The 27,187-nt window shown below is 38.6% G+C and overlaps 1 protein-coding gene across 2 annotated transcripts; it reads right to left on the bottom strand.

Annotated features, from left to right (window-relative positions):
- Positions 1-6: 6 nt before the first annotated feature.
- On the bottom strand, positions 7-27,187 carry FAM234B (family with sequence similarity 234 member B). Of its 2 annotated transcripts, none has more exons than XM_072420219.1 (13): positions 27,086-27,187; positions 18,032-18,427; positions 15,568-15,663; positions 15,283-15,471; positions 12,988-13,118; positions 12,044-12,191; positions 11,302-11,443; positions 9,694-9,837; positions 8,783-8,864; positions 7,909-8,061; positions 6,715-6,832; positions 6,341-6,567; positions 7-5,179 (listed from the first exon to the last, which is right to left on the bottom strand). In XM_072420219.1, exons 1-13 carry the CDS (start codon positions 27,129-27,131, stop codon positions 5,171-5,173), a joined length of 1,881 nt encoding a protein of 626 aa, XP_072276320.1. In that variant the 5' UTR covers positions 27,132-27,187; the 3' UTR covers positions 7-5,170. The 2 variants fall into 2 exon arrangements, with proteins under 2 accessions (XP_072276320.1, XP_072276322.1); XM_072420221.1 differs by lacking the exon at positions 27,086-27,187 and adding an exon at positions 23,987-24,068.

Here is a 27,187-nt window from a genome sequence, read left to right as displayed (position 1 = left end):
TTCGTTTTCCGACGATAATAATTGGAAGTGTGTACGTAGCTTTACTTTCCAGGTTGGAATCACTTACTAAGTGCAGGTGAGTGGTTTGTTTGATCTCCAAGTGGGCCTTTCAAGGATAAGAAGACACCAGCATCAGGATCATATGCGCCTACTGTGACTTAGGCAAGTACAAGGCTGGTATCGGATAAGAATCTGATGTGCGTCCGACATCCTAACACAAGTGAAGGGGAGAGAGGGCAGCGGGATGCAGATCGCTCGTTTTCCCCCACCCTTTATCATAGAGCATAACAGCACTGTTCATGCATCTTTCAGTCTTTTGTCGTTGGAAAGGATTGTGAAAAATCTAATGTATGTATGTAGCCTAAATCCAGGTTTACACCCAGTGTCTGCACATTACCAGCTGGCAGCAGTGAGCAGTACTAGTACGTCTCCCTGCTGCCCCCATTCATTCCCTATAGGGCCACCATGTAGTATGTGAACAGAAACTTCACCGCAGGTGTGAACATAGGCTAAACATTTCACAAGGTATTGGTGTAATACACTGTAAATGTAAAATTTGCCTATTAGAGCTCAGCACATATGCCAGATTACACCAACAGATTCTAAAAGTCACAAGGTGGTCATTCGGGGTTTATTAACATTTTGGAGAACAATCACAAATAGTTAATAAACATCTTTTTTCAAAATCCCTAGGATAATGTCCCTAAATAGAAAATAAAAAAGGAAAACTGCTTTCTATAATGTATATGTTCCTGGTATAGCTTTTTCAACTGAACAAAAGCAGAAAATTACATTCAATCAAAATGCCAACAAATAGTCACCAAATACAAAAGTTAAAGGCCATTAACAGACCCCAATAAAAGAAGACCTTATTATATTAAAAAAGGCAGGGGGGGGGGTTCTTTCAAGTTCACAACTTTAGGTTTACTATAAAAAACAAAAAAGCAAGTTTTAATTGTCGTCAGTAGTATAATGCAAAAAAAAAAAATCTCTAAAAAAATAAATAAAAATTTCTAATTTTGGTTCTGTACATTACCACAATTAATTTTAAATGTAACAACTCAGATGCAGTTGAACAGCAGACTTTCAGCTTTAATTCAGTGGGTTGGACAAAAAGATTGCATAAAAATGTGAGGAGCTAACACAATCACCTAATTTCAGGGGCTCAAAAGTAATTGGACAAATTAAAAAGCTGAAAATGAAATGTCCATTTCTAATACTTGGTTGAAACCCCTTTGCTGGCAATGACAGCCTGTAGTCGTGAACTCATGGACATCACCAGATGCTGGGTTTCCTCCTTTTTAATGCTCTGCCAGGCCTTTACTGCAGCGGCTTTCAGTTGCTGTTTGTTTGTGGGCCTTTCTGTCTGAAGTCTTCAACAAGTGAAATTCCTGCTCAATTGGGTTCAGATCAGGTGACTGACTTGGCCATTCAAGAATATTCCACTTCTTTGCTTTAATAAACTCCTGGGTTGCTTTAGCTGTATGTTTAGGGTCATTGTCCATCTGTATTATGAAACGCCTCCCAATCAATGTGACTGCATTTAGCTGGATTTGAGCAGACAGTATGTCTCTGAACACCTCAGAATTCATTCGTCTGCTTCTGTCCTGTGTCACATCATGGATAAACACTAGTGTCCCAGTGCCACTGACAGCCATGCACGCCCAAGCCATCACACTGCCTCCGCCATGTTTTACAGATGATGTGGTATGCTTTGGATCATGAGCTGTTCCACGCCTTCCCAATTCTTTTTTCTTGCCATCATTCTGGTAAAGGTTGATCTTCGTTTCATCTTCCAAAGAATGTTTTTCCAAAACTATGCTGTTTTTTTTAGATGTTTTTGAGCAAAGTCCAATCTAGGCTTTCTATTCTTGAGGCTTATGAGTGGCTTGCACCTTGCAGTGCACCCTCTGTATTTACTTTCATGCGGTCTTCTCTTCATGGTAGATTTGGATATCGATACGCCTACTTCTGTTGTGAAGGGGTTTCTCTGCACCATGGAAATGATTCTGCGATCATCCACCACTGTTGTCTTCCATGGACGTACAGGTCTTTTGGCGTTGCTGAGTTCACCAGTGCTTTGTTTCTATCTCATGATGTACCAAACTGTAAATTTTGCCACTCCTAATAATTCCTAATATTGTAGCAATTTCTCAGATGTTTTTTTTCTGTTTTAGCAGCTTAATGATGGCTTGTTTCACCTGCATGGAGAGCTCCTTTGACTGCATGTTTTCTGTTCAAAACAAAATCTTCCACATACAAGCAGCAACCCCCCCCCAAATCAACTCCAGGCCTTTTATCTGCATAACTGATAATGACATAACAAAGGAATTCGAGCCCCTGAAATGGATTGTGTAAAAAAAAGGCTTTTGTTCCTCACATTTTTATGTAATCTTTTTGTTCAACCCACTGTATTAAAGATGAAAGTCTGCAGTTCAACTGCATCTGAGTTGTTCCATTTAAAATTAATTGTGATAATGTACAGAAACCAAAATTAGAAAAAAGTTGTCTCTGTTCAAATATTTATGGAACTGTATACATCCTCTATTTTAAACCCTACAATAACCTGCTGGGAGGCTATACATTGATTAGCCAAAACATTAAAAGGTAAGATGAAAATCTCAATTACCGGATCATAAAGATCCAAGCAACTTTGATAAGGCCAAATTGTGATGGCTTGATGACTGGGGACAAAGTATCTCCAAAAACCAGATACCAAAGTATCTCCAAAAACCAGGGGTGTTCCTGGCATGCAGTGGTTCATCCACAGAATAACCAGTAAATTGACAACAACAGGTCAAAGGATACAGCAGCAAGATGTACTCTGAGAAGATGGCAGGCCAGTAAGGCGGGGTGACTTAAAGGATGTGCTGCTAATAATATAGTGCAGATACCAGCAGACATCTTTAAAGGTCCTGTACACTCCATGCTACCAGAGCTGTTTCAGTGGCACAAAGGGCACCTACCCAATATTACATAGGTAGTTTTAATGTTTTGACAGATTAGTGTATTCAAACTGAAGCACAGTGTATATGCAGAGTTATGGTATGTGCAAATAAATTCTAAAAAATTTTAGCAATAATAAATAACACAATTTACTATCTAACATTTTAGCCAGGCTATCATGTAAAGCAATTAGCCACAAAAATAGCCTTTTTCTATGACAAACACTGTTTATGGGTTTGGGTTTCTCATATTTCCAACAGTCATTCACACTTGGATAAAAGCTGGCCCTCCTTCTCCATTTACAGAAGATGGACTTAACTTGGAATAAAAATTATGTTTGCCTGTACCAATAGGACTATTTCTGCTTTTCTCATAGGCAGGTAGAAATGCGGATAGGGGTACACAGACAGCATGGCTCCCATTGTCTCTTAAAGCGGACCTAACATCAAGTATTCAACTTGCGGTTATGTGTATCAAAAGCCATTTCATTTAAATAGCTGCGTTGTTACCAAAAAATGTTTTCAACTCTATTTGGGCACATCTTCCTTCTGGTCCCACCCTCAGGGTCTACTATTGCTGCGGCAATGCCCTGGAGGCTGCTAATAATGCTGGGAGAATTAGAAATTGGTGGGTGTGATCTTGAGTCATGGGTGGATTGGTTAATGTGGTTTTGAGTTGTGTGTCATTTAGTAAGAGTTGTTTGGAGCCCTACCTCATTGGTGGAAGTGTTTTTTGCCGTTCTATGGCTTATGCCGTTCTATGGCATGCATCAGTGCCTTTTGACATGGTTAGCTTAAGCAGAGGGTGCAGGAGAGCAGGACAGCAGATATCAGTACAGTGACATCCCTGCATTCTCACTTGCACCGGAATTTCAGTCCCCCCCATATGGGTGTTGGCTTGCACCCATGAAAAAGAAAACATCCTTTTTATGTATGGAAGTGGCCATCTTGTGTGTGGCAGGTTGCACTTGCCATAATCTCCCAATCATCTTTTCCACCCACAGCCCTTCCTCACTGCTCATGCATCATCAAAGGACAGGAGAAAGAGAAAAACTTTTTTTACTCCCAATGCCAGTAATTTGTCAGAAAGTTTAGTGCTTTTTTTCCTCTATGCCTTATGATGCCAATGTCCCATGAACCCCTGCTGTCTCCTCACTGAAGAGCCAGGGGGAAGGGACTTGAAGGGCATGAAAAGGTTGAAAACATGAGTTTAGGTCTGCTTAAAGACTGATGTTAGAGTTTAGGTCCGCTTTAGGTGTAAAAATTTATTTCAGACCATAGTCCTTCTATAAGGTGCATTATGTGCCTTAAAAGGAGCCCAGCTCATGGATTAATCTGCGATATGTACAGTGTATGAATTCCGAGTTAGGCCATACTTGAAGTATTACATGTAGATTAGGTCTAAATTGGCCTTTTTTGATATTATTGTAGTCATTATATCCAAACACTTTCTTGTTTAACATGCTACAATCAATTGGCTATTCTATTCCCCTGAGCTAGGATCAACTCCACTATGAAGAAAGAACAAGTGATACAACTATACCAGGCACTGCTTTCCACATAATTTACAAAAATAAGCATCTAGTCATAAATTTACACACATAAAAGTATATGTAATCACATCAGACACATTTACTGATAAAGAATATATCATATGAATTTTTCAAACTACTTCATCCAATCGCTAATAATTGTGCTAAACACATGGGTTGCAGTAACATTTTGAAAAAAATCTGCAATCAAGATCTACTATTTAGTATTTACAGTTTGTATTTAAAATTCAAAGCATGTAGGCTTATTCAACTAAGCAACATAAAGAACATTTGTCTGACAAATGCAGTAACCTATCCAAGTTTAGGTAAAAAAGAGAAGCTCTGACAATACCTATAAATTACCTAAACTTGCACATGGTTACTGGATTTCTAATGATGTCAAGTCTAATGTTATATTGCCAAGTAGTACAATATAATCCCAGCAATCTTACTATCAATAAAAAGGAGTTCTGTGTTTTTTATATAAAGTATTGTAATTTGTTTCTCTAGTCAATCAGCAGAAATGATGTTAGGTAAGTTGGTACTCGCATATAAGCAGTGTGTCTTATTCAGGAGAAACAAGACAACATAATATTGGATGGTCTTACAATCTCCCTCGGGAAGGGAGGGAAACATGCTAACTGCCATGCAGAGAAAAAAAGTTCTTTCTCTACTTGTCTTGAGCCTTCAAAATTACAAAAGCTGGGGAAAAAAAACAAAACAGAAAAAAGTAAATGAACCATCAAAAAATATGTTTATACCAACACTATCATACATGTAAAGATGATATGCAATAACTGGATGTCTGAGAGCCAAAAAATATTAAAAGCCAGTTGAATGTAAACAGTTTAATTCTGTTTTGATCCAAAACTGTTTTCAGCAGAATTGAAAAAAAAAAAGACCCCAAAATATTCAGTAACTACCACATTTAGCAGTATTGGTTTGGGAGAACAACAGACTGCAAAGCTAATTTTACAAACCTGAAGCAAAAGAAATTTAGCCAAAAACTGAGCTGTAACCCAAAAATAAAGCAGCTCTTGCATATCATCAAACATCACAACATGAAACAATGTGTAATACATTACTTAAAAAGGAAAAAAGGAACAGTAAAAAAAGAAAGAAGTACAAGAAACAATAAAACAAGAATAACAGATGTGTCAACATATTTCCAAGACGTCAGTAAATATTATTATATTAGTCCTCAAAGTCACTGTCAGGATCAAAAATAACAGCGGAGGGGGGCCTTAGACAATGATGGTAAAACCTTTCTGCTTGTTTCTGTTGGTTTTGTCTTTGGTTTATTAAATTTTCAATAGCATTTTCTTTCATAACTTTTCTCCTTTGTTAATATTTCTGTGCACAATGCAGTGTTCTACTATTTTGGAAATTGAAACAATAAGACTTTTGAAATATTTAATACTTTCACCTTCTCAAAAGAAGAATAGTGTTTTAAAGTTGCATGTGTCAATCTTTATATAAAGTAGCTGGAAAAAGAAAGAAATCTTGTTAAAGACTAAACATACCCTGTAGCTGCCGCAGTGCCAATTCGCTGACCCCTTTTTAGAGAGAAGATAGACTGACTAGAAGGATCAGGACATCGGGGTCCACCAAATTTTGCTTCAACAAAGTGTGTGCAAAATGTCCGTGTATGACTATGTTTAGACCTGTAAGCTTGCGTCATATCTCTTGACTAGTAAAGATGCTTGGTTTAGTTAACATCTCACAATAAGGAAATTATAGACTGGTGCAGAAACACAACAGCAATCTGTAAATGCTCTTTTGCAAGAGGTGAAGTTAATGCAATATTCTACTGAGGACTTATAAACTACAGTGCAGACTACTAAGCCAAAATCACAAACTTACCCTTTGAGGTACAGCACTAAACTTTAGCCTGGCAAGTATTCTTTTAACATCTTCTACTTTAGGTTTCATGTTCACATGTCCTAGTGATAGTGCTTGACTGTTAGAAAGCGCCCATTTCATGCCTAGTTTGCGGACTGTCAATTTTCGAGGCAGTTTGTCATTGTCCAATTCCCTTTCAGCTGTCAATATGGCAAGAACAACATCTTTCTCCAGCTCTAAGATACCTCCTATGAGACAAAAATATACATTTTCTAAATTAAAGCTATTTCAATATTTGTTTTTTATTTGTTTTTACACTTTGCTACAAGATAAATGCACAAAAGTGACGTGTTTGTTTGATTAGAGTTGCAGGTTTGGGTTGCGATTAAACTTACCATCTGTAGCAACTATGCTTGCTGTAACATTAAAAAGATCCAGAACAACCGCAGGGTAGGTTGGGTAGAGCAAATAGAGATGTCTGTTCAAATGAGCTTCTGATTTTGTATTTAATGCCTGTGTCACAAAAATACCCAGAAAACAAATCAACAAGTTACTTATCTACAAGTTTAGAAGATGACGCCTTTGTATGTTGCAAGCAAACTAAACCAGATTTTCTCTATTTAAAGCAAGCTTATCAGAACCAATAATATCTTTATTCAATTGTTCTCTAAAAATCCAAATAATATTAGACATTAGTTCCTCGGGTTAAAAAAATAAAAAAAGACACAAATCCATCAACGTTAACCAAAAGGAAAATAAAAAAACATATCAACCTATACTAGAAATCCTGCTGATTCTAGTTAGAAACTTAAACACATATTTGATCCCAAAAAAAAAAAAAAAAACAAAAAGGTGAAAAAACAGGTTAAGAATGTCCCCAGAATACAACCCCTGAAGCCTTAGTTGATGCTCACAAAGTCTCAATGCTGTCATACACAGTTGCCATTAAGTGTGGTTGTGTGATACATAACAGAGGTGGCACACGGTGAAATGAATGTCTGGGAGGCGTTGACAAGGAATAAGCACTGCCTTCTAGCATCGGGTCCATGGTATCAAAGGTAATTGAGACCACTAAACCTAGAAAATGTCAATTAAGTATTTGGGTAACAGCAACTACAAAACTGGAAGTCAATTATTAAAATAAATCTAAGCCCTAATCAGTGATAAAAAATAACTCATTTCTTTCCTTCTTAATTTTTTGTTTTTAAATCAATTTTTACCCATTCATTATTCTTTTTTTATATTTTTCATTTTCAGTTGTAGCAAAAATTGCCAGTTGTTTTGTAAAGAATTCTGCCATGCTTTGTGCTAGAAAAAAAAATTGGATTTTATCATACAGCCGATGTCTGACCTTTTTAATGCTGTGTTACAGAGATGAAAGTGATCTAAAAGAATTAAGTCTTTGATCTGTTGCTTTTTGGGTTTATTCAGCCATATTACCAAGGGGTCTCTAAAATTAAAAACACCTGGGGCTCAAGATAAACATAATTACACAGCTTAAAAACAAACAATTTATTAAATTTAACAAAACAAAATTGAATAAAATAAAAACACTAAGAATTTCTTACTGGAGCTGCCAAACGACTTACCGAGCTATTTTCTGCAGTCCCTCCCTCTCCCCAGAAAAGGAACACTGATTTCCCATCTGCAGTTAATAGTGACATAGCTTTGACTTCTCCTTCATGCCATGGAACCTCCCATTCCCAAAGAAATGCACTTGTAGATCCATCAATCACAACAATCTGAAAGAAATAATTTAAATAAATAAATATAAATTCACAGATACACATGATCATTTCATTTCCTCCCCGGGTTACAATTAAGATAGGGACTGTGGGTTTGTTCTTAGGTTGAATTTGTATGTAAGTCAGGAACATTATTTTATTAAATGCAATTCCGACAGATGTTTGTCTCAACATATTATTGGCAGCGTGGTGCCAGTTACTGTATGAAATCTTCAATGTGAATTAATCACAAACAAAGCAAAAAAACAAAGCCCCAAAAAACTTTATAGAGCTTAGACATTCATTAACTTCTGAAGCAAGCTGTGCTTTGATATGCAAAAATAAACAACTGCAGAGTTTGTCTTAGTTATTAAAGAGAGTTACAGGAGCTTGCATAATAGCAAAAGATTTCTTCTGCAAGCCATGCAAACTGCCCCCTCCATCAAGCCTCCGTCCTCCACACAAGCAAGGGTGCAGGGAAGCCCCCATTGCACTTTTCCTGCCTCCTTCTACAGGCTATGATCTGCCTAATTGTAAAGATAAAAATCTCTTGGGGGGATAAGGGGGGAAGGAGGGAGAAATCAGGTAAGGTAAAATACATACATCCAGGAATTGTAGCACCTTAGGAACTTCCTATAGTGTATTTGGTTTGGTTGATTTATGTAATAGGACCCTCCTGAGATAACTATAAACACACAGTAGTACATATTGACAATGATATCAAAAAACAAAAACAAACCTTTTTTACATCATTGCTACTCTGAATCTGCAAAAAGAAATCCAGGTTTCCATCAGTATTAAAGTAACCAGGCTGAGGAATGCTGTAAAAAAATATATATATTTATTAGTCTGATAACTAAAATAAAAAACACAACTTCCCAAACTAAAATTTGTAAAATTGTTAATACAAACGGGTAGACAGGAGGATGGCCTGTTCAGTGCAGAACCCTATTGGGTGACATCATTCAGGGCAGACAGAGTGTAAATTATATTACCCAATGAAAAATCCAACTGTGTTCTTACTCAAGAATATAAATAGACATGTATATGTAAACATAACATTAGGTAACTAATAGGAAATGCTCCTCAACCTATATACTCAAGACTAAAAAGTTATTTTACGTACCCCTAAAAGAGTTTGCCATGTATTTAACATATGTATAACATAAGAAAAATGCATGCAAAATTCAGGAAACCACTTATTCAAACTCCTTAAAAAGAACTTTTAAAGCAAATATAATGGTATTGTTTAAGGGAAAAAAATTGTGAATTATCAATATATTTTAAAGTCTTAGAAAGCAAGTGTGAAAGCGAGACCCAAGAGGAAGCACAAACCCCACCCGAAACATACAGTAAATTTGTAAACTATTTTATTCACAGGATTAGCAGGTATACATATGGAAAATATTACAAATACAGCCACTTTATCCTAAAACTGTTTTGGGTTTAGGTTTAACCACACTAACCCCTATTTTGAATTATCTGAACCAAGAAATTTTACACAACCGAGCACAAGAAGAAAATAGCCCACAATTAACATTTTAAATGGAGTGCACATCTACACTTACAAATAAAAGAAAAATGCCCTAAAGTTAGCAATTTTATTGACAAAACATGAAATGATGTAAAGGGTTATCCTAGAATACACACCTATAAATGTTCTTGAGAGTTCTGCTCCATCTCTGCTCCAAGTCTTGCCCTCTCAGAAGGGACAGTCCCTCTTTGGTGGTAACAAGTAGGTCACTACAGTTGCTTCCAAAAACTGGTATTGTCTGAAGAAATTCCACATCTGCACTGTGAAAGTAAACATTATGATGCCCAGAGAGCATGAAAATTAGTAGTCATCCGAATTATAGTGACAACATTTACCTCCCTAAGTCACCAGATCTTTCCTGAGTGACCAACACAAGATTTTTTTGTTATTTTACCTAGGAGATACTCATTTTTCTCCACATCACAATCATTATTTATTACAAGTATTCATGTCAATAGAAGGTTTTAATCCATTGGAGAAATTTGATTTAGAATAAACAGAAATTATGGCATGCATGTGCAAAAACAGCAGGATCCAGGATTGTATATGAATACATACAATACCCAGCTTCCCCTGTGCTTGTTGGGACTGAATGCGCAAAAGTTACATCATCCTAGCCTGGCCAATCAAGATGGTCAAAGATCGCAAAAAAGAAGAATATGGCAGTGCCCTGTGACGGAATGGGGAGAGGCAAGTATAGCAGGGTTTAATTCCACTTTGACACACAAACAATGCATGATACATTAAGGTGTCCGGTCAGGTAATGTCAGGTGCTTTTTAGAAATATTAGGTGTCCTGCAGAGAACACAGGAGATTGAGGCAGCAGCAGCATATCTGCAAGCAGTGCTGTCTGATTGGGAGCCTGTCAAATAAGGGTAGTAACATTGGGGGGTCTGGTACTAAGGGGGAGTGACACTATATTGTACAGGGACAAGGGAGGATAGTAATCTATTAAAAGGAAAAGGCCCTGGAGAGTTGGTGTGCAGTTGGTATCCTCAAATTGGGTGTTAGAAGACCTTGTCCCACCACTGCTTTGTGCCACTAAAACTAGGTACTTGAGAATTTTAGCCCTTCCAAAAAGACATTTAATTTGTAGTCTGAAAGGTTTGGAGAGAGATGTACATATAAGTTCAACGATCAAGCTCACATTACACTTTCTAATTCAGCTAAGACCTTCAAAGGAATGCACTGTAAATAGAGAGGTTTTCAAGCTGAACTATTGGCAAATACAAAAGATTGTTATTTAATGCACCTATTTAGTTAATAAAAGAATTTACCTATATTTTCTGGAATTGTTTTAGAAGTTATTTTTTACGTTAGGAAGTTCAGTTAGCTTTGTATTTGTGTTTGAATGAACCAACCTTTTCATAACTACACAGTGCTGTCATTCTACCACCAACAGGTGTTTGATGACGGAACGAGAGAGTAAATAACACCTCAGGGTTTTGGTCATACTTCTTCATTGTCTTTATGTATTTCACCACTTCGCTTGGGATCAACTTTAACACCTTAACATTAGACACTTGCTTAGGTACTTGCTCCACCTGAACAGCAATCAGTTGGTAGTGACCCAACGCAGCAAATCTAATATAGATGTTAGCAAATTTACTTGAATAAAAAAATTGAACTTGATAAAGCTAACTGTTGCCACAGTCAAACTCAAGGTAACTCAGGTAACAACTCACAGAAATCAGTAAAAAAAAAAAATGCCAAACTGTACATACCTGTAAACACTGATCAACTTAGACAGATTAACAGACCTTCTCTTCTCCCAGTCAGGCTCACTCTTCTGTAATATAGTTGGGAAACTATCTCGGTTTTTGGCCTGTGCATAGATATCTCTTAATGCTACTGCCTGGATGTTCCCTAAGAAAACATGAAATGTAGTTTACTAAATTGGTAAACTAAAAAAAAAAAGTTTAAGAATGTAAAAATAAACATCAAAAGAATATTACCTTTTAATTAAAGGAATTATTTTTATACAAAATGGTTTATTTATGTAGTATGGGTACACATAACTTTAGGTCTTTGAGAAAAAAATGGACAAGGTCAACCTGTTTCTCACATTAATCTATTACAGATTTCACATTTTATGTGTAGGCAACAAGGACGAAGTTTAAATGTATTGATCTATTTTATGTATTTATATAGCACTGATATACTGTGCAGTGCTTTACAAAGTCCATAGTCATATTACTAACCCTTCCTGAAAAGGACTTAGAATCTAATGTCCCTACCATGATCATGTCATTTACTCAGTTTAAGGGCAATTTTGAGGGGAAGTTAATTAACCCAATTGCATGTTTTTGGGGTGGGGGAAGAAAATGGTGTGTCTGGAGGAAACCCAAGCAAGTCAAGAAAAGTTAAAAATCAAATTAGGTATTTATTAGGCATGCATACACTTTCACAAGCATTTTACTAAACAGTTGCATTGCATTTATAAAACATAAAAAAAAACTTTCTTACCAAACCCAAAAAGGATGTAAATAGCTCCTTGACCTGTGTAGTAAGCCTGAGGGTCTATAACCTTTCCTTCTCCCATCCGGTTGTATTTTACTATTCCACCCAAAGGTTTCCCCGTAAGACCAGACACCAAGAGGAAACCCAGATCTGGCTACAAATAAGAAACATGAAAAATAAATAACATTAATTGGTTAAAAAAAATGATTTAGTAGTTTAGTAGTTTTCGAGCAGACTTAAAGAGGTACTATCAACAAGTTGACATTTGAAAATCCGGCCATCGATCATCCGGTTCCTTCAGTTTTCTATGGATTTCGGATCACATTTTCAATACAGGTACTGCAGTACACTGTTTGGCCACTTATGTTTTGATGGCGCTGTTCTCCAGAAACAGCTGTTAGGTCTACTTGCTAAACTCAATACACGTTGAGATGTTCCTGCTGCCTGCTCCCTGGAACTGTGCCAGATGTCCGCGGGTACAGCAAGAGGAAGGCTAGCCTGTGTGTGGAGGTGAGTATAACCTTCAGAAATCCGGCACTCCTCAGGTCCGGAGGTTGCCGGATTTTTAATGGTCAACCTGTACTAAAAAACAAAAAAGAATCAAGCAACACAATTGCTTTAATAAACTGCTATGAAACATTCTTTCCACTGACAGATGAATGAACAGGCTCTCTACACACAATGCTGTTCAGGTCTATTGGGAGGGGAAGATGAGCAAGCTGCAACCCACTGTACTCTGCTTTATAGGAATGCACTTCACTGCAGTGGATTGATGAACAACCTTGGGGGACTGAAGACTAATGAGTAAGTTAAATTTAAGGGCTAAGATTGCATTCTTATATCAATTTTAGTTTAATAATCCCTATTACATTTTTTCATGCATTATTAGATATGTTTGTCAGGTTTTTGAATGTATTTAGAAAAATCTAACATAACCTAAGGTTTCTTACTTGGTTTTCTCCAACAGTGAGAACCAATAAATCATTGGTATTATCCTCATCTAGATCTGGCAAAACAACTGCAGGTGCTGCCATAGTTTCATGAATTATATGGCTTGGATCCATGGTCCATACAGGTAAACCTTCATAACAACAAACAGCAAAGGAGTGTTATTAGTACAATCCAGTGTAGACGCTTATAAGACAGTGTCATCAAATGCCTACAGTCCCAGAAACTGATCAAGCCATAAAATAACACATGTAGTATTCTAGAAATGTAATATTAAAGCAACCCTTTGGCATGAAGAAAAAAAAATCTAAAAAAATACATCAGAAAGGTTAGATAGCTGTCCAGTGTCCATTTAGTCTGATCATACGAGATACAGACACCACTACTATATGACACTTCCAAATGGATCAGATAACATGTCCACTATGGCACACCTTGGTTTCCCTTGTTAACAATTATGTTATATTGGGCCAAAACAGTCATTTAGCAGCTAAGCACACAATAGTACTGAAAGAAAACAACTTTTTTGTCAAACACAAAATCGAGCAGGCATTATGCAGGGGCATTTTGGAAACACTCGCAGTCAGAGTAATAACATTTAGGGATGGCTTCATCCATTACATGTCAGGAAAAACAACACTGCACCAGAAAATCTATAATACACATTTATAGGACCTTCCAGGTCAACTTTATTTTGTAACTGGTACCACTAATTGCCCCCATTCTTAGTTTGGACAGCCTGGTAAAAAAATGCAGAAATGGTTGCCTTAATACTGAAAAGGACCATTATGACGGGTGGGGGTGTCAGCAGAAGGTACTGATGAAGAACAAGCAAAATGATAATTAGAGAAAATAAGGTTGACAGCACTGCATCTTAGAGCTGCAAGGTGTGTATAGTATTTGTGGTAGTGTGCATTGTAATGGCCCACACATATGCACCTATACATTGATCATTTTAAATTTTCTACATTTTTTAGTCAATGTATTTGGCCCGGACACACACTGTAGGGTGTCTTTAGATGCTTGGTGCAAGATTGGATGTTGGTAAATTATAGGGCAATTCTCCAGGAAAAAATTAAGCCATTCCCCAACATACAACTTTAACACAACCTGCACCATTACCCAGTGAATCAAAACTATTCACTGCTTTCCTAAATCTGCTATTCAAGTCTCTTGAGAGGTCTTAAGAGAACTTTTGTACTTAAAAATCCTCTTAAAAAATCTACTAAGAAATGTTTATTTTTTTGTGCTGGAATTGGTTACAGGGGGTTGGTAATATCAGCCACAGATCACGTTTAGAAGAATAGAACTACCTCCAAGGCAAGATAGTTCATATATGAATGACCTGACAAGGGGAAAATCTCCAGTTACCCACCATAAAACAAGAAAAAAAAATGGAAAAACGTTGCCTGATCTAATTAGTCACAATTTGGCATCAGCAACATGGAAGCATGAATCCATCCTGCCTTTAGGCTAGTGGTTGTAGTGTAATGATGTAGGGGATATTTTTGGGTACACTTTAGACTCCTTAGTACCCGTCAAGCATTGTTTAAATGCCAAACCCTTAGTATTGTTGCTGACCATGTCTATATCGATAGGATCGAAATGTTCACAGTAATTAAATGGCCTCCACAATCACTAGATCCTAGTCCAATAGAGCTGCATTGGGATGTGTTACAAAAGGAGACGTGCATTATATCATGAATGTACAGCCAACAAATTTGCAAAAAAATTTAAAAATCTTTGGAAATAGAAAAAAGGCTTGGGGTGCTGGATCTCGCAAAGCAGTAGGTGTGTTCAGTCAAGTAACACACTTGTTTAATAGCACAAATGACACAACAGTACCAAGCTCTTCAATCTGCTGTAATAGCTAGGGACTCCTATCAAAAGGTCTTCAACATTCAAGTCAACCCCCCCCCCCTCCCGCTTTATTATAACAGTGGTACACGGCAAGGTGCCCAACTAAAAGCCTAACTTTAATTTTTACCTAAGGATTTTATAAATGTTGATGTTAAACTAAGTTTTCATAGGACAATATAGCTGATTGCCTTAAAATCTCCAGTCCAGATCCAAGGAGACTCCATGGAGACTCAAGATCATGCAACTAAAGTTGTTTTGACTATATTCATGATCGGAAAATCTACATTCAACAGCTGCTGTTACATAAGAATGCTGGGTCTGGAAGAGCTAATCATTTTCCTTTACATGTCTAACCAATTAGTTGTATCATGTCAAAATTAACCATTCATAAAAAAAAAAACAAAGAAAGCCTAAAAGCATAGAAAGCTCTCCCTTACCTGTGGATGCACTTATTAAAGTAAGAAGTTTGGATGCTCCAGTTAGAAGACATGTGTCATTTTGATGGGGTTTCAGTACCAGTTGCCCACACTGAATGCTTCTAAGGTACTCCTGAGATTTTCTGTTCCACAGCACACTCCCATTAATGCCTGAGAGTGCAGAAATACTGAGCGGCTGTTCTAAAACCACTACAAAACAAAGAAAAAAGTAATGCTTCCATTTACTAGTTACAGAGTATAGTAGAATGTGCCCAGGAACAAAGAAATATAAACTCGACTACTAACCAAGTGAAGTGTTGGAACTGGGCGACGTAAACAACATGAGAATATCAGGTACACCATCCTTATTCACATCAAACAACTCCATTGGAGAGGACACCTCTGGAATAAAAATACAAAAATATATCACAGAATTTGACAATCGCAGTTTTGTCCACTTTTATTTATAAATAAACATTGAATTGTACTTGGCAAAATTTTCTGCTAGCCCACAAAATCCTATCGCACATTTTTTTCTTTTCCAGTAAACAAGAATCCCATTACTGACATCTTAAACCTGCTTCAAGGCATAAGCAGTGTTTTCTGATTCACTTTTACCTAAAAAGCATGATTAAAATGCAGTGAATAATTTACTGCAGCATTAATTTAAATAACAAAATTAAAATGTAGTGTTATATAAACTCTTTTTTTTTTTTGCCAGTCATAGCATCGAGGTCCCTTGCCCATTTAGGCCTGGGACCCAACATGCATGTGTGACCCAAGTTGTAAGGGTAGGCTAATATGAATAGCCTTATTACACAAATACATGTAACAGTTATTTTAGAAAAAATATCATTTAATTTTACAGTCATAATTTGCTGGTAGAGATAAAAAAAAAACAGCAAACAAATGTAATTTTGGGTGTGTAACATACATTGGGTGTGTTAGAAGTTGGTATATTTTAGTCAAGAAAGATGTTCTTATCAGAATTTTTCAGCAGATCTCAAGAACTTAGTATGCTGGACTCAATAGTATAAAACCTGGCTCTTAGAAACCCAAATTTAGCTCTGTTAAGCTAGCTTTACACTATAAAATATTTTCAATCAACTAGACAATTCAATAAGGAGTCAGAATGTTGACTAAAAATTGATCAGGCAAGAGGGTTTTTTTGTTTACTGGTTAACCATAGATTTGCTTGTAATTCCAGTTGTGCTTTTAGGACACAAACTAAAGGTAAATATCCCCAGAGTAGTGCATACAACAAAGACAAAACCTTACTGGGGGTTGTAACCCCTCTCATCTCTTTGCAATGGTTGCATACACACAAGCTAGCCCTGTGTTTGCAGTCATTATGTGTTGTGCTTTATGGTTGGGGAATATTGCTATGCTCTGGGAACTTAATAACACAACTTGCCAGTCATTAAATAGAAGTATTATGGGAGTCCGTTTCATATTGGAATTGGGATGCTTTGTATATTTTTTTTACTTTTCATGTCCTTAATTTTAGAGGACATTTTTGCAAGATTATAAATCAGCCACCATAAACTAAATGAACAGTGCAACTGCCACTGAAGACTGAAGCTGGCCATGTGCTATTTCCTCCCCCGGGTTCAACACTGGGCTGTACATTCAGAGTCCACCAACTACCACTTCCTCCCCATTGCATTTTTCAGCACTGTAGCTCCCCCCATAAGCTGCATGATCTCCCCCAATGCCTCCAGCCACCACATTCCCCCTCTACCACTATCTATTTACCACCCAAGTTTTTTGAGCTTGCTGTGGGAGATAGTTAGTAGCAACAGGCTTTCAGTAATTCAAATAAAGCAGCACAAGGTCAGTTTCGTGCTTAGGTACTATTCAAGCACAAGCATTCCAGTTAACACTAAGTAAAAAAAAAACAAATCTTAACCCGGCAGGGCCACTAACTACCTCTTTGCTAGATCCCTCTCTGTCTAATAATGCATTACAACCAACAGGCCCTTTTCCTAAACAAAAGTTGATAGCTTTCTATGCAGCATTTTTTTTTCCCTTGAGCACATTTCTCTAAGTATTGGAAGCCAATTAACTCAGCAATCTGTGGATCCTTTTAAATAAAGCACCTTTGCTGTATAGTTCCAGGTGAAGACCCAGACATGGACCGGGTAGCCAAGGAGCCCTCCCAACTCTTCCTTGGCTGGCTCCAGGACCTAAAAACTGGCTTTTCATAAAATCCAACTGTCTGGCAGACTAATCCACATTTGTTCTGGAGCCATTTAATAAACAAAAAGCATTAGCCTGGGTGCTATATACATTCTATCCAAGACCTTTCCAGCCAAGCCATGGGACACCCAGTCACAGTTGTGTGATCTTCTCTCTGCCGCCAGTTCCATTGCTCTCCTTCTGAAGACACTTTCACACAAGCTCATATTGTTCAGCAATCCTTACTCCCCCATGAGACATCAATGCCCCATTTCCCATTACACACGGATGACCTTCACCCCTCGATCCCCCACTAGATACCAATGCTCCCTATTCCCACCCATCAGATGTTGATATGCCATGCCCTCATTCCATTTAAATACAGATATGTCTCAACCATCAGATGCTGATGCCCTGCCCTCTATTCCTACCCCCGCCCCCATGAAATTTTGTGCCCTGTACCTATTACCTCCCATCCCAAACTGCCACCCCCCCACCCCACCCCCCCTCTGTGAAAATGAAGAGCTTGAACAGTCTACAGACCAAGCATGTTAGAACCTAGGCAGGAAGTTAAGAGGGAGAGATTGCTTACCAGGCTCATAACCCACGTTGCGATACCAAACATTCTGTTGATTCCTTAATGGACAAGGCACTAGGAAAGCACAAATAAGAACCATCATCATGGAGATGACAACGGTGAGAAGGTAGACTGTGGTCCGCACGTAGGATACCAATGAAGATGTTGCCTTAAGCTGTGGTTCCAAGCCACTTGTAGCAGCTAACTCTTCCTGTTTATTATCTACTTGTCTTTGCTGAACTCGCTTTGAAATTCCATCAACATCAGAATCAGGTTCATTTGTTCGGTCTTGATTGCCCTTTCCATTCTGAAGTCCATTATGCTGGATGTTAATGACAAGGTCATCCTCGCTCTCATCACTGTCAGCTTGGGTAAGGGGGTCATACTCCCGGAGGTCATGGGACTTTTTACCTACCAGAAAAGAACAGAATCATATATACCAAATCATACAAAAACATGTACGTATTATATTTTACAAAATTATTTACAAGTCATGTCCTCTACAGTAAATGTGATCCATGTCATTCATTTAAAGGAGTTAAGAGGAATTGAAAAATAAGTTAAACTCCAACATTATCTTCAGTGTAGTAGTTATCCAGGTATCTCTGTTTAACTAAAATAACATTCTCAAATTTCACTGTACAATATAGGCTTCCCATAGTGTGCAGTAGAAGGTGATGAAAGTCAGACAGAGCTTGCTTTATTTCCTGGCTTGGCAACTTCAAGAATCATTTATACATTTCCTTGCCAGTACTGTCAGTTACTTTACCAATGGAGGCTCAGCTTCACATGCATGGGTTACCACCGCTTACTGGTATATTGCATAGGGAAATACAAAGACCTAGAGAAAAGGGGTTACAGTGTCTGAGATAGGATATGAAATATAAACAATCGTTTATTAATTTCCTTAGTATGTTAATGGGAAAGGGAGAGGGTTGAGCAACCAAAAAAGACAAAATATTATCAGCTGTAACTGTATATAAACCCAAACTTTACTGTAAACTGTATATAAACCCAAACTTTACCTAAATATGCTATTAAAAGGATGTTGAAATGACAGGGACATTTTTTTTCCTGTTTTTAGGAAAACCATTCCTTGTGACTTCAAGGTGTCAGCAAGGTGGACATCAAGTGCACTTATATTTCTAAGGTGACACTGCATACCTCATTTATTTGCAATATTATCCCCCTTCCCAGGGTGTTCCTGCATTGAACTAAAATACAGCTGGCCCAATGGACTTCACTGTAGCCACTGCAAGTACCTTTGATGTACAATTGCCACTTGCACACAGGCCCCGATTTATTAAAGTTCTACAAAGCTGGAGACAATACTCTTTTATCAGTGAACCTGGGTGATCCAGAAAACCTGGAATAAGTTTTTTTTTTTGTGCTGTCTGTTAGTAAATGTTTTCAATCATGGACCAGATCCATTGCACATTTGCTGGAACACCCAGGTTCACTGATAAAAGTGTATCCGCTCCAGCCTTGGAAAGCTTTAATAAATCAGGCTCATTGTCTGCAGCATACGTATAATACAAGGTGAGCAAAGAAGCGAACGGAGAAAGGGAAAAACTGTATAAAGTAACAAAAAAAGTGATTCTGTTTACTAAATTTTAGACCCTGTGGGTGGAATTTTACAAACCGTATGTTTTCAGAACAACTAACATTTAATAGGAGTCGGTACATTTTTTTGCCAACTCCAGATAACCCAAAATTGCCCGGACTCCACAGCCTTGCTAATATTTCTATGCATTTCAATCAAATGCACACTATGACTGTGCAAAACCTGGTACACTCCATATGCCAGAATAGAGCTGTCATTAATATTTATTGTAACAGAAGAAAGAGCTGAAACCATTTCAGGGAGATGATGTAACGTTCATTTTACAGAACAATCTATACATTTGTGAGCTGTGTCTGCAAGGATATCTGTACATCTGTGAACACCAACTGTGCACATCAAATACATTTTTTAGCTTACCCCGGTAACTCTGAGAAAACAAACAAATATCTGCTTTAAACATCTGTCATTCTTTTTCCAGTATAACAAATGTATGTTCAGAAGTCCCACTATCTGGTTTTATACCGGTCACTCATATATCATATAGACTAAGAAATGAATTATTTCCTAATATTGCAGAACACATAGTTTTCAATTATCTAAATCAATACCAGAACAAGAATACTTTATTGGAGTCCGGGTGCATTATTTTTTCTTTTTAATGCCCTATTAATAATTAGATTGAGTCACTGGACATATGTTGGTAATACAGACAGGTAAAATATGGTTAAAACAAGCATTTAAAGTGGTATTAAAGTTCCACTTTAGAAATGTTGGCTTAGATAGGGCATTGTGGCAGAAAGGGATAGACAATGTCCCTTCTGCAATAATTCCTTCTTACCTGCCTGGTCGCTCATTAGGACTGTCAAAAACAAAACTGAGCAGCGCATGTGCAGCTTAACTTTGATTGCCAGGATTTAGCTTGCCCTGCGCTTACTAGGATCATAGTTACATCATTCTAGCCTAACCAAGATAGCCAAAAGCCGCAAGGAGGAAAACATAGACAACAATAACATGACAGGGTTCTAACAACTCTTATTTAATTTTAGTTATAAAGCAGTCAATTTATTGAAATGTATTGCCACTGCACCTTAATTTGATCTGCAAACTACAAGACAATAATGTGTTACAGTGCTTCATAACATGCTTTAAGCATACTTACAGCTGTACTGGATATGTTTAGTGCACCATGGTAAGTGCATGTCTATAGGAGAAAAGAGTGGCTGAAAGAAACTTTCATTGCCATTGCTAAACTCTCCTTTTGAAAGTGTTAGTTGTGTAACCTTAAGGAACTACATTTACTGAAATTACTAGAGAATTAAGACACTTATCCCCGGGCTGTAATATTGCCGATCACTTCACCTGCATGGTCTTCAGATTCATCAACAGTTACTGGAAGCCCTGGATCAGCAAAATGTCCCAACATTTTTCAGTGATGGAAGATTAGTGAAAACATATTTAGTGAGAACATACTCAGTGATCTATCTAAGAACAATGCACCTGGATGAGATCAACTTACTTCTGGTTCACAGCCATCAAACATGAAAAATGTGGATGGGAAAATGTTAGCGGAGAGAAGCAGAGTCTAATACACTGATGTCTGTCACATGGGGATGAGATCTCGACTACGGATGGCTCGTATAGTTATTACAAAACCTTTGCACTCACACTAATACCGCACATAACTAGGCTTTTTAATAGCCTTCTAAAGGTGCCCATATTCCGAGCTCTATGCTCTACTCCTATATATCGATGTTCCCCAAACCAGGTACAGACCGCCAAAGCCCAGCTGGATACTGCCAATCGCATTGCTTGATTCAAATCATTTCACTAGAATTTTAGCCACGATCATATCAAAAGATCATGTCGGGATCATAGCAGAATGCTGGGCAGGTGACAACATCAGTGTACAATTTATATCATTGATGCAATAATTCATTTGGAAATGGAAGCTGTGGTTTTAAGCTTAGATGCAGCTGGATGCTTAGCTGGCCCATACAAGGGAATACAAGGCCTCTTTCTAATTGCAATATCTGCACTGTACAACCAACCCACGGCTAAAGTAAAACTCTTCTACATTCACCATGCTTAATGGCACTAGACAAGGCTGCTGGATCTCCCCATTTTAATTCACATAAATATTGTGTATAGAGTCCCTGGCTGCAACCATCTGACAACATCCGGACACTACAGGGGTGCCCATTAGAACCAGTGTACTATAACTTAATATGCGGATGACCTACTCCTAATGCTAATCAACCCATTCATAACATTACCTAACTTATACAAGGTGTTGGATAAGTATGGTGCCCTCTCCCCCTACAAAATTAAACCCGCTAGGACTGAAGCCTAAGCCATTAATTTATAGGTGAGCCTCTTAATGCAACGTCAGTCTACATACCTGTATTATTGAAAAAATCTGAATCATTAAAGTATTTGGTGGTGCACCTGACCTTAAATTATTACTCCCTGTACAAATGTAACTATTCACCTGTTTAATGAGAAATCTCTGCACTCCTTCACAATTGGAAATCCCTCCAGAAACCTTTTTTTGGGCACATAGCCCAGGATGTCTATCTTACCTTAGCTTGTATATTTATTTACAACTCTGACCATCCCCGTACTGATTTTGGCGCTTCGATAGCTGCAGGCCTCAAACATAACATCTTATTACCTAAAAGTGTTCTGTGCGCAATGTGAGGTGCTGGAGGTCCATGATTTTGTGCAATGCTACTATGCCACACATCTCAGACAACCTGGTACACCCGGCAGTCATAAACCCACTGGACGGAATTACAGAAGATATGGATGGCCTCTATCTGCCCTAATCCTATGTTATGGAGCTCCTCAGTCCGAGTGCTGGAGGCCTCCCTGTTGGCCCAAATACAATTTACTAAACAGATATGGCTACACTGCAAAAACAAATTTAACTTGACCTCTAAAGCTTAGACTTTTTTTGGTTTAATCCCCAGATCCCTGAAAGCAATTCACCCCATATAGCCAGATAATGGCAAGCCTGCAAGAGATCCCCATTTCCCTAGATCTATTGACTAACCTGCTTGGACTATCTCTCAAACATGCACGTGGTAGTAGCTAACATCCTTACAGCAGCGAGATGCCTCATCGTCACAAATTGGAAGACCTCTACCCCCCCTCCAGATACTCACCTCCCCCTATTCCCTAGAAGGGCATCGCCATCATCTTCTTTCTTCTCTTCTTGTAGACGATCTTTGGTCGGCTTGATTGACCGAGACGATTGACCAAGAGGAGTTCATTCATTCCTGTAATGCGCAGGGGTAGCTGGGATTTCTGGGTATCCTGGCTTCTTCATGCCAGACATGCACAGCTCAGCTTTTTGCCAGATACCTGGAGCGATCAGATGGGCAGGAGGGATTATTGCAGAAAAGACACCGCCTGTCCCTTTCTGCAACAATACCCTGTCTGATCTTGGATTTTTAAAAATGGAACTTCGGAATTTGTCACCTAAAGACAATACTAAGTATTGCTGTTCTATGCCATTTTACACAAAACTTTTTACTGAAATTTCGGTTTGAAAAACAGTTGCAGAAAAAGAACACAATTATAACAAGTTCTCTGCTTTCAGAAAATATACACAGTAATATGTTGGGGGTAGAGGTCATTTTCTGGACAAAAACAGCTGAAAGCTCCTAAAGCTACGTACACACTTCCAATTATTATCGTTGTTAAACGAACGACGAATGATCCTGCACGATATCTGCGAACGATCGTATAGCACCGATCCTGCACATAGAGATAACGACACGATCGTTCGTAGATATTGTACCCCCAATGCGGAGGAGGGGGCATTGGCACCATCCTGTACAGGTTTGTAGACTGAAGGGGATGGCACCAGCGATCAGAGCAGTGGCACAGCAAGCATCCTGCCATCATAGTGTGGTACCAGCCTAGTAAAAGGGAGGTTTTATCCTAAAAGAATCACCCCCTAGGCAAATGGAGCTATTAACCCTTCCAGATGAGGAGGGGGGGTGGAAAAAATATGGGCCCCAGCTTTAGTTTTTTTACTATATGAAAGACTAGTAGATGAACACAGAAATCCAACATTGGGACTTCACTTGCAGCATGCTTGATCATGGTTTGTCACTCAGGCAATACTAATACATGTACCTACACCAATCACATGTTCGGCACTCCACTTTGCGCACTGAACAGGGAAAATACATTCACACAATAATCACATAACCAGCTGAATGAACATTAAACAACAACAAAGCTCTGACAGATGACAATATACATGAACCCAATAATATACAGCCGGCTGAGCTCCCCGGCATAACACATCTGACATGTATACAATGACCTTTGAATGTACGGAAATCCAATGACAGGCGGATGACAATTGTCATATCGGTATAACAATCATCTCTCACCTGGCAGCTTCAGAGCTCTGGACAGCACCGTAGCCATACTAGACACCGGGATGGAAGAGTGATGTCACTGTCATGTGACCGAGGTAGCTGGGCGGGGCTTTAGGCTTTAGAGTGTGGATGCAGCTGTCCTATGAGAAAAGCCTGTCAGCTGTGCTGCCCCGCCCACTTTGTACTGTGAGGTAATGTCTGTGAGCTGTGTGTGTGCATTCATTATCCCCATGTATAAACCTTCATATATCCAGCACTGATTGTTATAGAAACGTGGGGGGACCCCAAGACCTCCTACTAACCTTAATTTCAGCACCCTGAACTTATCAAATTGCCAAATACAAGGTCTCAAACATAAAATCCTAATAGGAATTGGGTAACTAAAGTCACACCTTAAAGTGTACTTAAACTCTGATCTTTCACTTTACATAAAAGGGTAGACAACCTTTCTATGTAAGGTAGAAATGTATTTTTTTTAAGTACAACACAAAAAAAGGGTGCAGCATCGCCTAGGCCAGGGGTCTGCAACCTGCGGCTCTTCAGCCTCCTTGTGGCTCCCTGCGGCTGCAGCGGGGAGATCTCTGATGGGGGATCCCCTTCCTCCCAAGACACTGCGGAGGAGGGGGATTCCGAAGCTGGAGGCTTCTAGGGGCATAGTTCAGTGTTTAATTTATTTCAAAGTAGGCCTACACATGCACACTTGTTGTAACAGGTAAAATTATAAAAATATTAAAACTTTTAAACTGTGTTATGCTTTGTGGCTCCAGACTATTTTTCTTTAGTGGAAGAGGAGGCAAAATGGCTCTTTTGATAGTAAAGGTTGCTGACCCCTGGCCTAGGCGATAGAGAATGAGTGGTAGCGCAGAGCCTCCCGGGATACCTACGTCATGAGGGGCTCCTGGATGCTCCTGGCATGCACAGGGGTCCTTTCATCAAAAAGGAAAAAAAAAAGCCAATCTCACTGTTTTTTGCCCCATCTACGTCACCAGATCTCGCACCTGGGTGGGGTGACGTAGTAAGAAGAACCCGGAAGAAGGGGCAAAGATGGCGGCGCCTGGAGCGCCAGCCTGAAGACGGATGCCGGGACGAGGCGGAACCCGATGGAAGAGACCTCCAGACCAATGGACTGCACTGCGGGACTGAACATAAGTGTATATTTTTTGTTTTGGCCTTTTTGCATTTTACTTCCTCTTTAAGGCTGGGTCTACACGGACATTTTTAAAAACCCATGTAAACGTTCCTAGTGTGTTTATGTGTTTTATGCACTTTTATTAGTGTTTGAAAATTTCTATGCCGCGTTTTCATGGATTTTTATTGTATTTACGTTTGAAGTGCTTATAAACACAGGAAAACGCTAGAATATGCAGGAAAACGCCACCATTGAAATCAATGGAAACATATACCCGTGTGGTATTTTTCAGCGTTAACCCCGCATTTTAATTTTTTAAACGTTGCAAGCAGTGTTATAGATAACGCTCATAAACGTGCCTCAAGGAAACTTCCTTGTGTAGATTAGCCCATTGGAATGCATGGGAATTTCAAACATGGGTTTTTGAAGCCTCAGGTTAAACGCTGGGAAAACCGTCTGTGTAGACTAGGCCTTACTTGCACAGATCCTTGACTTATCTTGCTGTATTTGTAAAAAAAAAAGAAAGTGCCGATTTTACTGCACGTGTGTGAGATCTGCATCTTTCTTTTTTCAGTGACAGAAAAGTCCCTCCTGTGCATTCCTGTTCTCGGAGCCCAAACCTCCTGACTCGTGACGCGTGTATCCCAGAAGGCTCTGCGCTTCCATTCAGTCGCATTCACACGACCACATTTTTTTTTATCGAAGGACCACCCTGAAAAATTGCATGACTAAGAGGGGGATTTGCCCATAAGACAATAATACAGACAATCGTGCTTTAAGTGAGCTGATCCTCAGTTCAATGTCCTGGCCAGTTTATATGAGGTTCAATATATAACAGACCTAAGCATTGGAGATTGCAAAGTCAGAGGCAATCACTAACTACACAAATGTTGCCCAGATATTGTAAACTTCAATAATGTTTAGTTTTTGTGGACATGTCTGTGGGAGTTCTGCTGAGAAGAATACCAGCTTTGCTTTCAGGAACAGGTCCATTAGCATACTGGTACAGAGGCTCTGATGTGGAAAGTAGAGGGACTGGGTCCTAATAACCAAACTGATGTAGAAGGGGGAACCATGGCCTGCATGGTCAATAGAGGAACACAGTAGTGTTCTGTTTATAAGTGGGAACCTGACAAAGGCTAGACTTTGTGAAATTTCCACTGATCTGTAAGTGCATTTCCTTCCTAAACTTACTAGCAAAGGTCCCCAATATAAAGCATCACTGTCCCCAGGCCCAGAAATCTTTGCCTTTCTATTCAAGCTCATAAACCATTTACCAGAACACTAGATACAGGGGTGCTTAATAGAATGTGGGGGTCTTTCCCGGTTTTCTTTTGATTGCCTGTGCAATGCTTTATGATGGCTTGCATGCACTTGCTGGCCTATAACCATTATGACCATGCATCTGCAAAGTCCCAGGCAATGCAATCAACAGATCTGTACAAACTACCACTTAGTTAGCAGTAATACATAACGTGATATGTGTGGTCTTAGAGCACCCCAGCTGGCTGTAAAGAAAATGGACACCTCTCTCACTACTAGGTACTCCACTGAGTTTCTGTGCTACCATTGATTAGCTTACCTAAGTTATTGAAGGAGCAATCTATTTAGGATTTTGCTGAGGGTCCTTCCTCATTATATATTAGCCTAACATCCCAAATTTCAGTGCATGGCAAGAAGTTACATTGTCAACTAACTCTGAGGTTATTTGTATTCCTCCATACATGCACGGTGATGAAGGTGTTTATTAGAAGTTTAAAGTAAACCTGTGTCTAAATCTTTTGTATAAAAGGACACAAATAAATGGCATGAAGTGCCCCAACAGTTGTTGCACAGAATACCACGTTCCATTAAAATGTGCATACTTTACAACCATTGAAAAATATCTGTGCCTGGAGTTTTACATAAAATTGAGAGGTAAAGTTTAAGATGCATTAAGGAATTTAAAAATTTACAATAAAAATCTTTTGTAAAAACATTACATAAGTTTTGATGACTCCACAATATTTGATACGGATACATATGCATGGTAATTGTTCAACGTGTTTCACGGAACATAGTTCGCTTCATCAGGAGAAAATCGT

This window comes from Pyxicephalus adspersus, chromosome 8 (assembly GCF_032062135.1).
Source record: "Pyxicephalus adspersus chromosome 8, UCB_Pads_2.0, whole genome shotgun sequence".
In the NCBI taxonomy this organism is placed as follows: domain Eukaryota; kingdom Metazoa; phylum Chordata; class Amphibia; order Anura; family Pyxicephalidae; genus Pyxicephalus; species Pyxicephalus adspersus.
The sequence above is the reverse complement of the archived record's forward strand: the minus strand, read 5'-3'. Positions and strand labels throughout refer to the sequence as shown.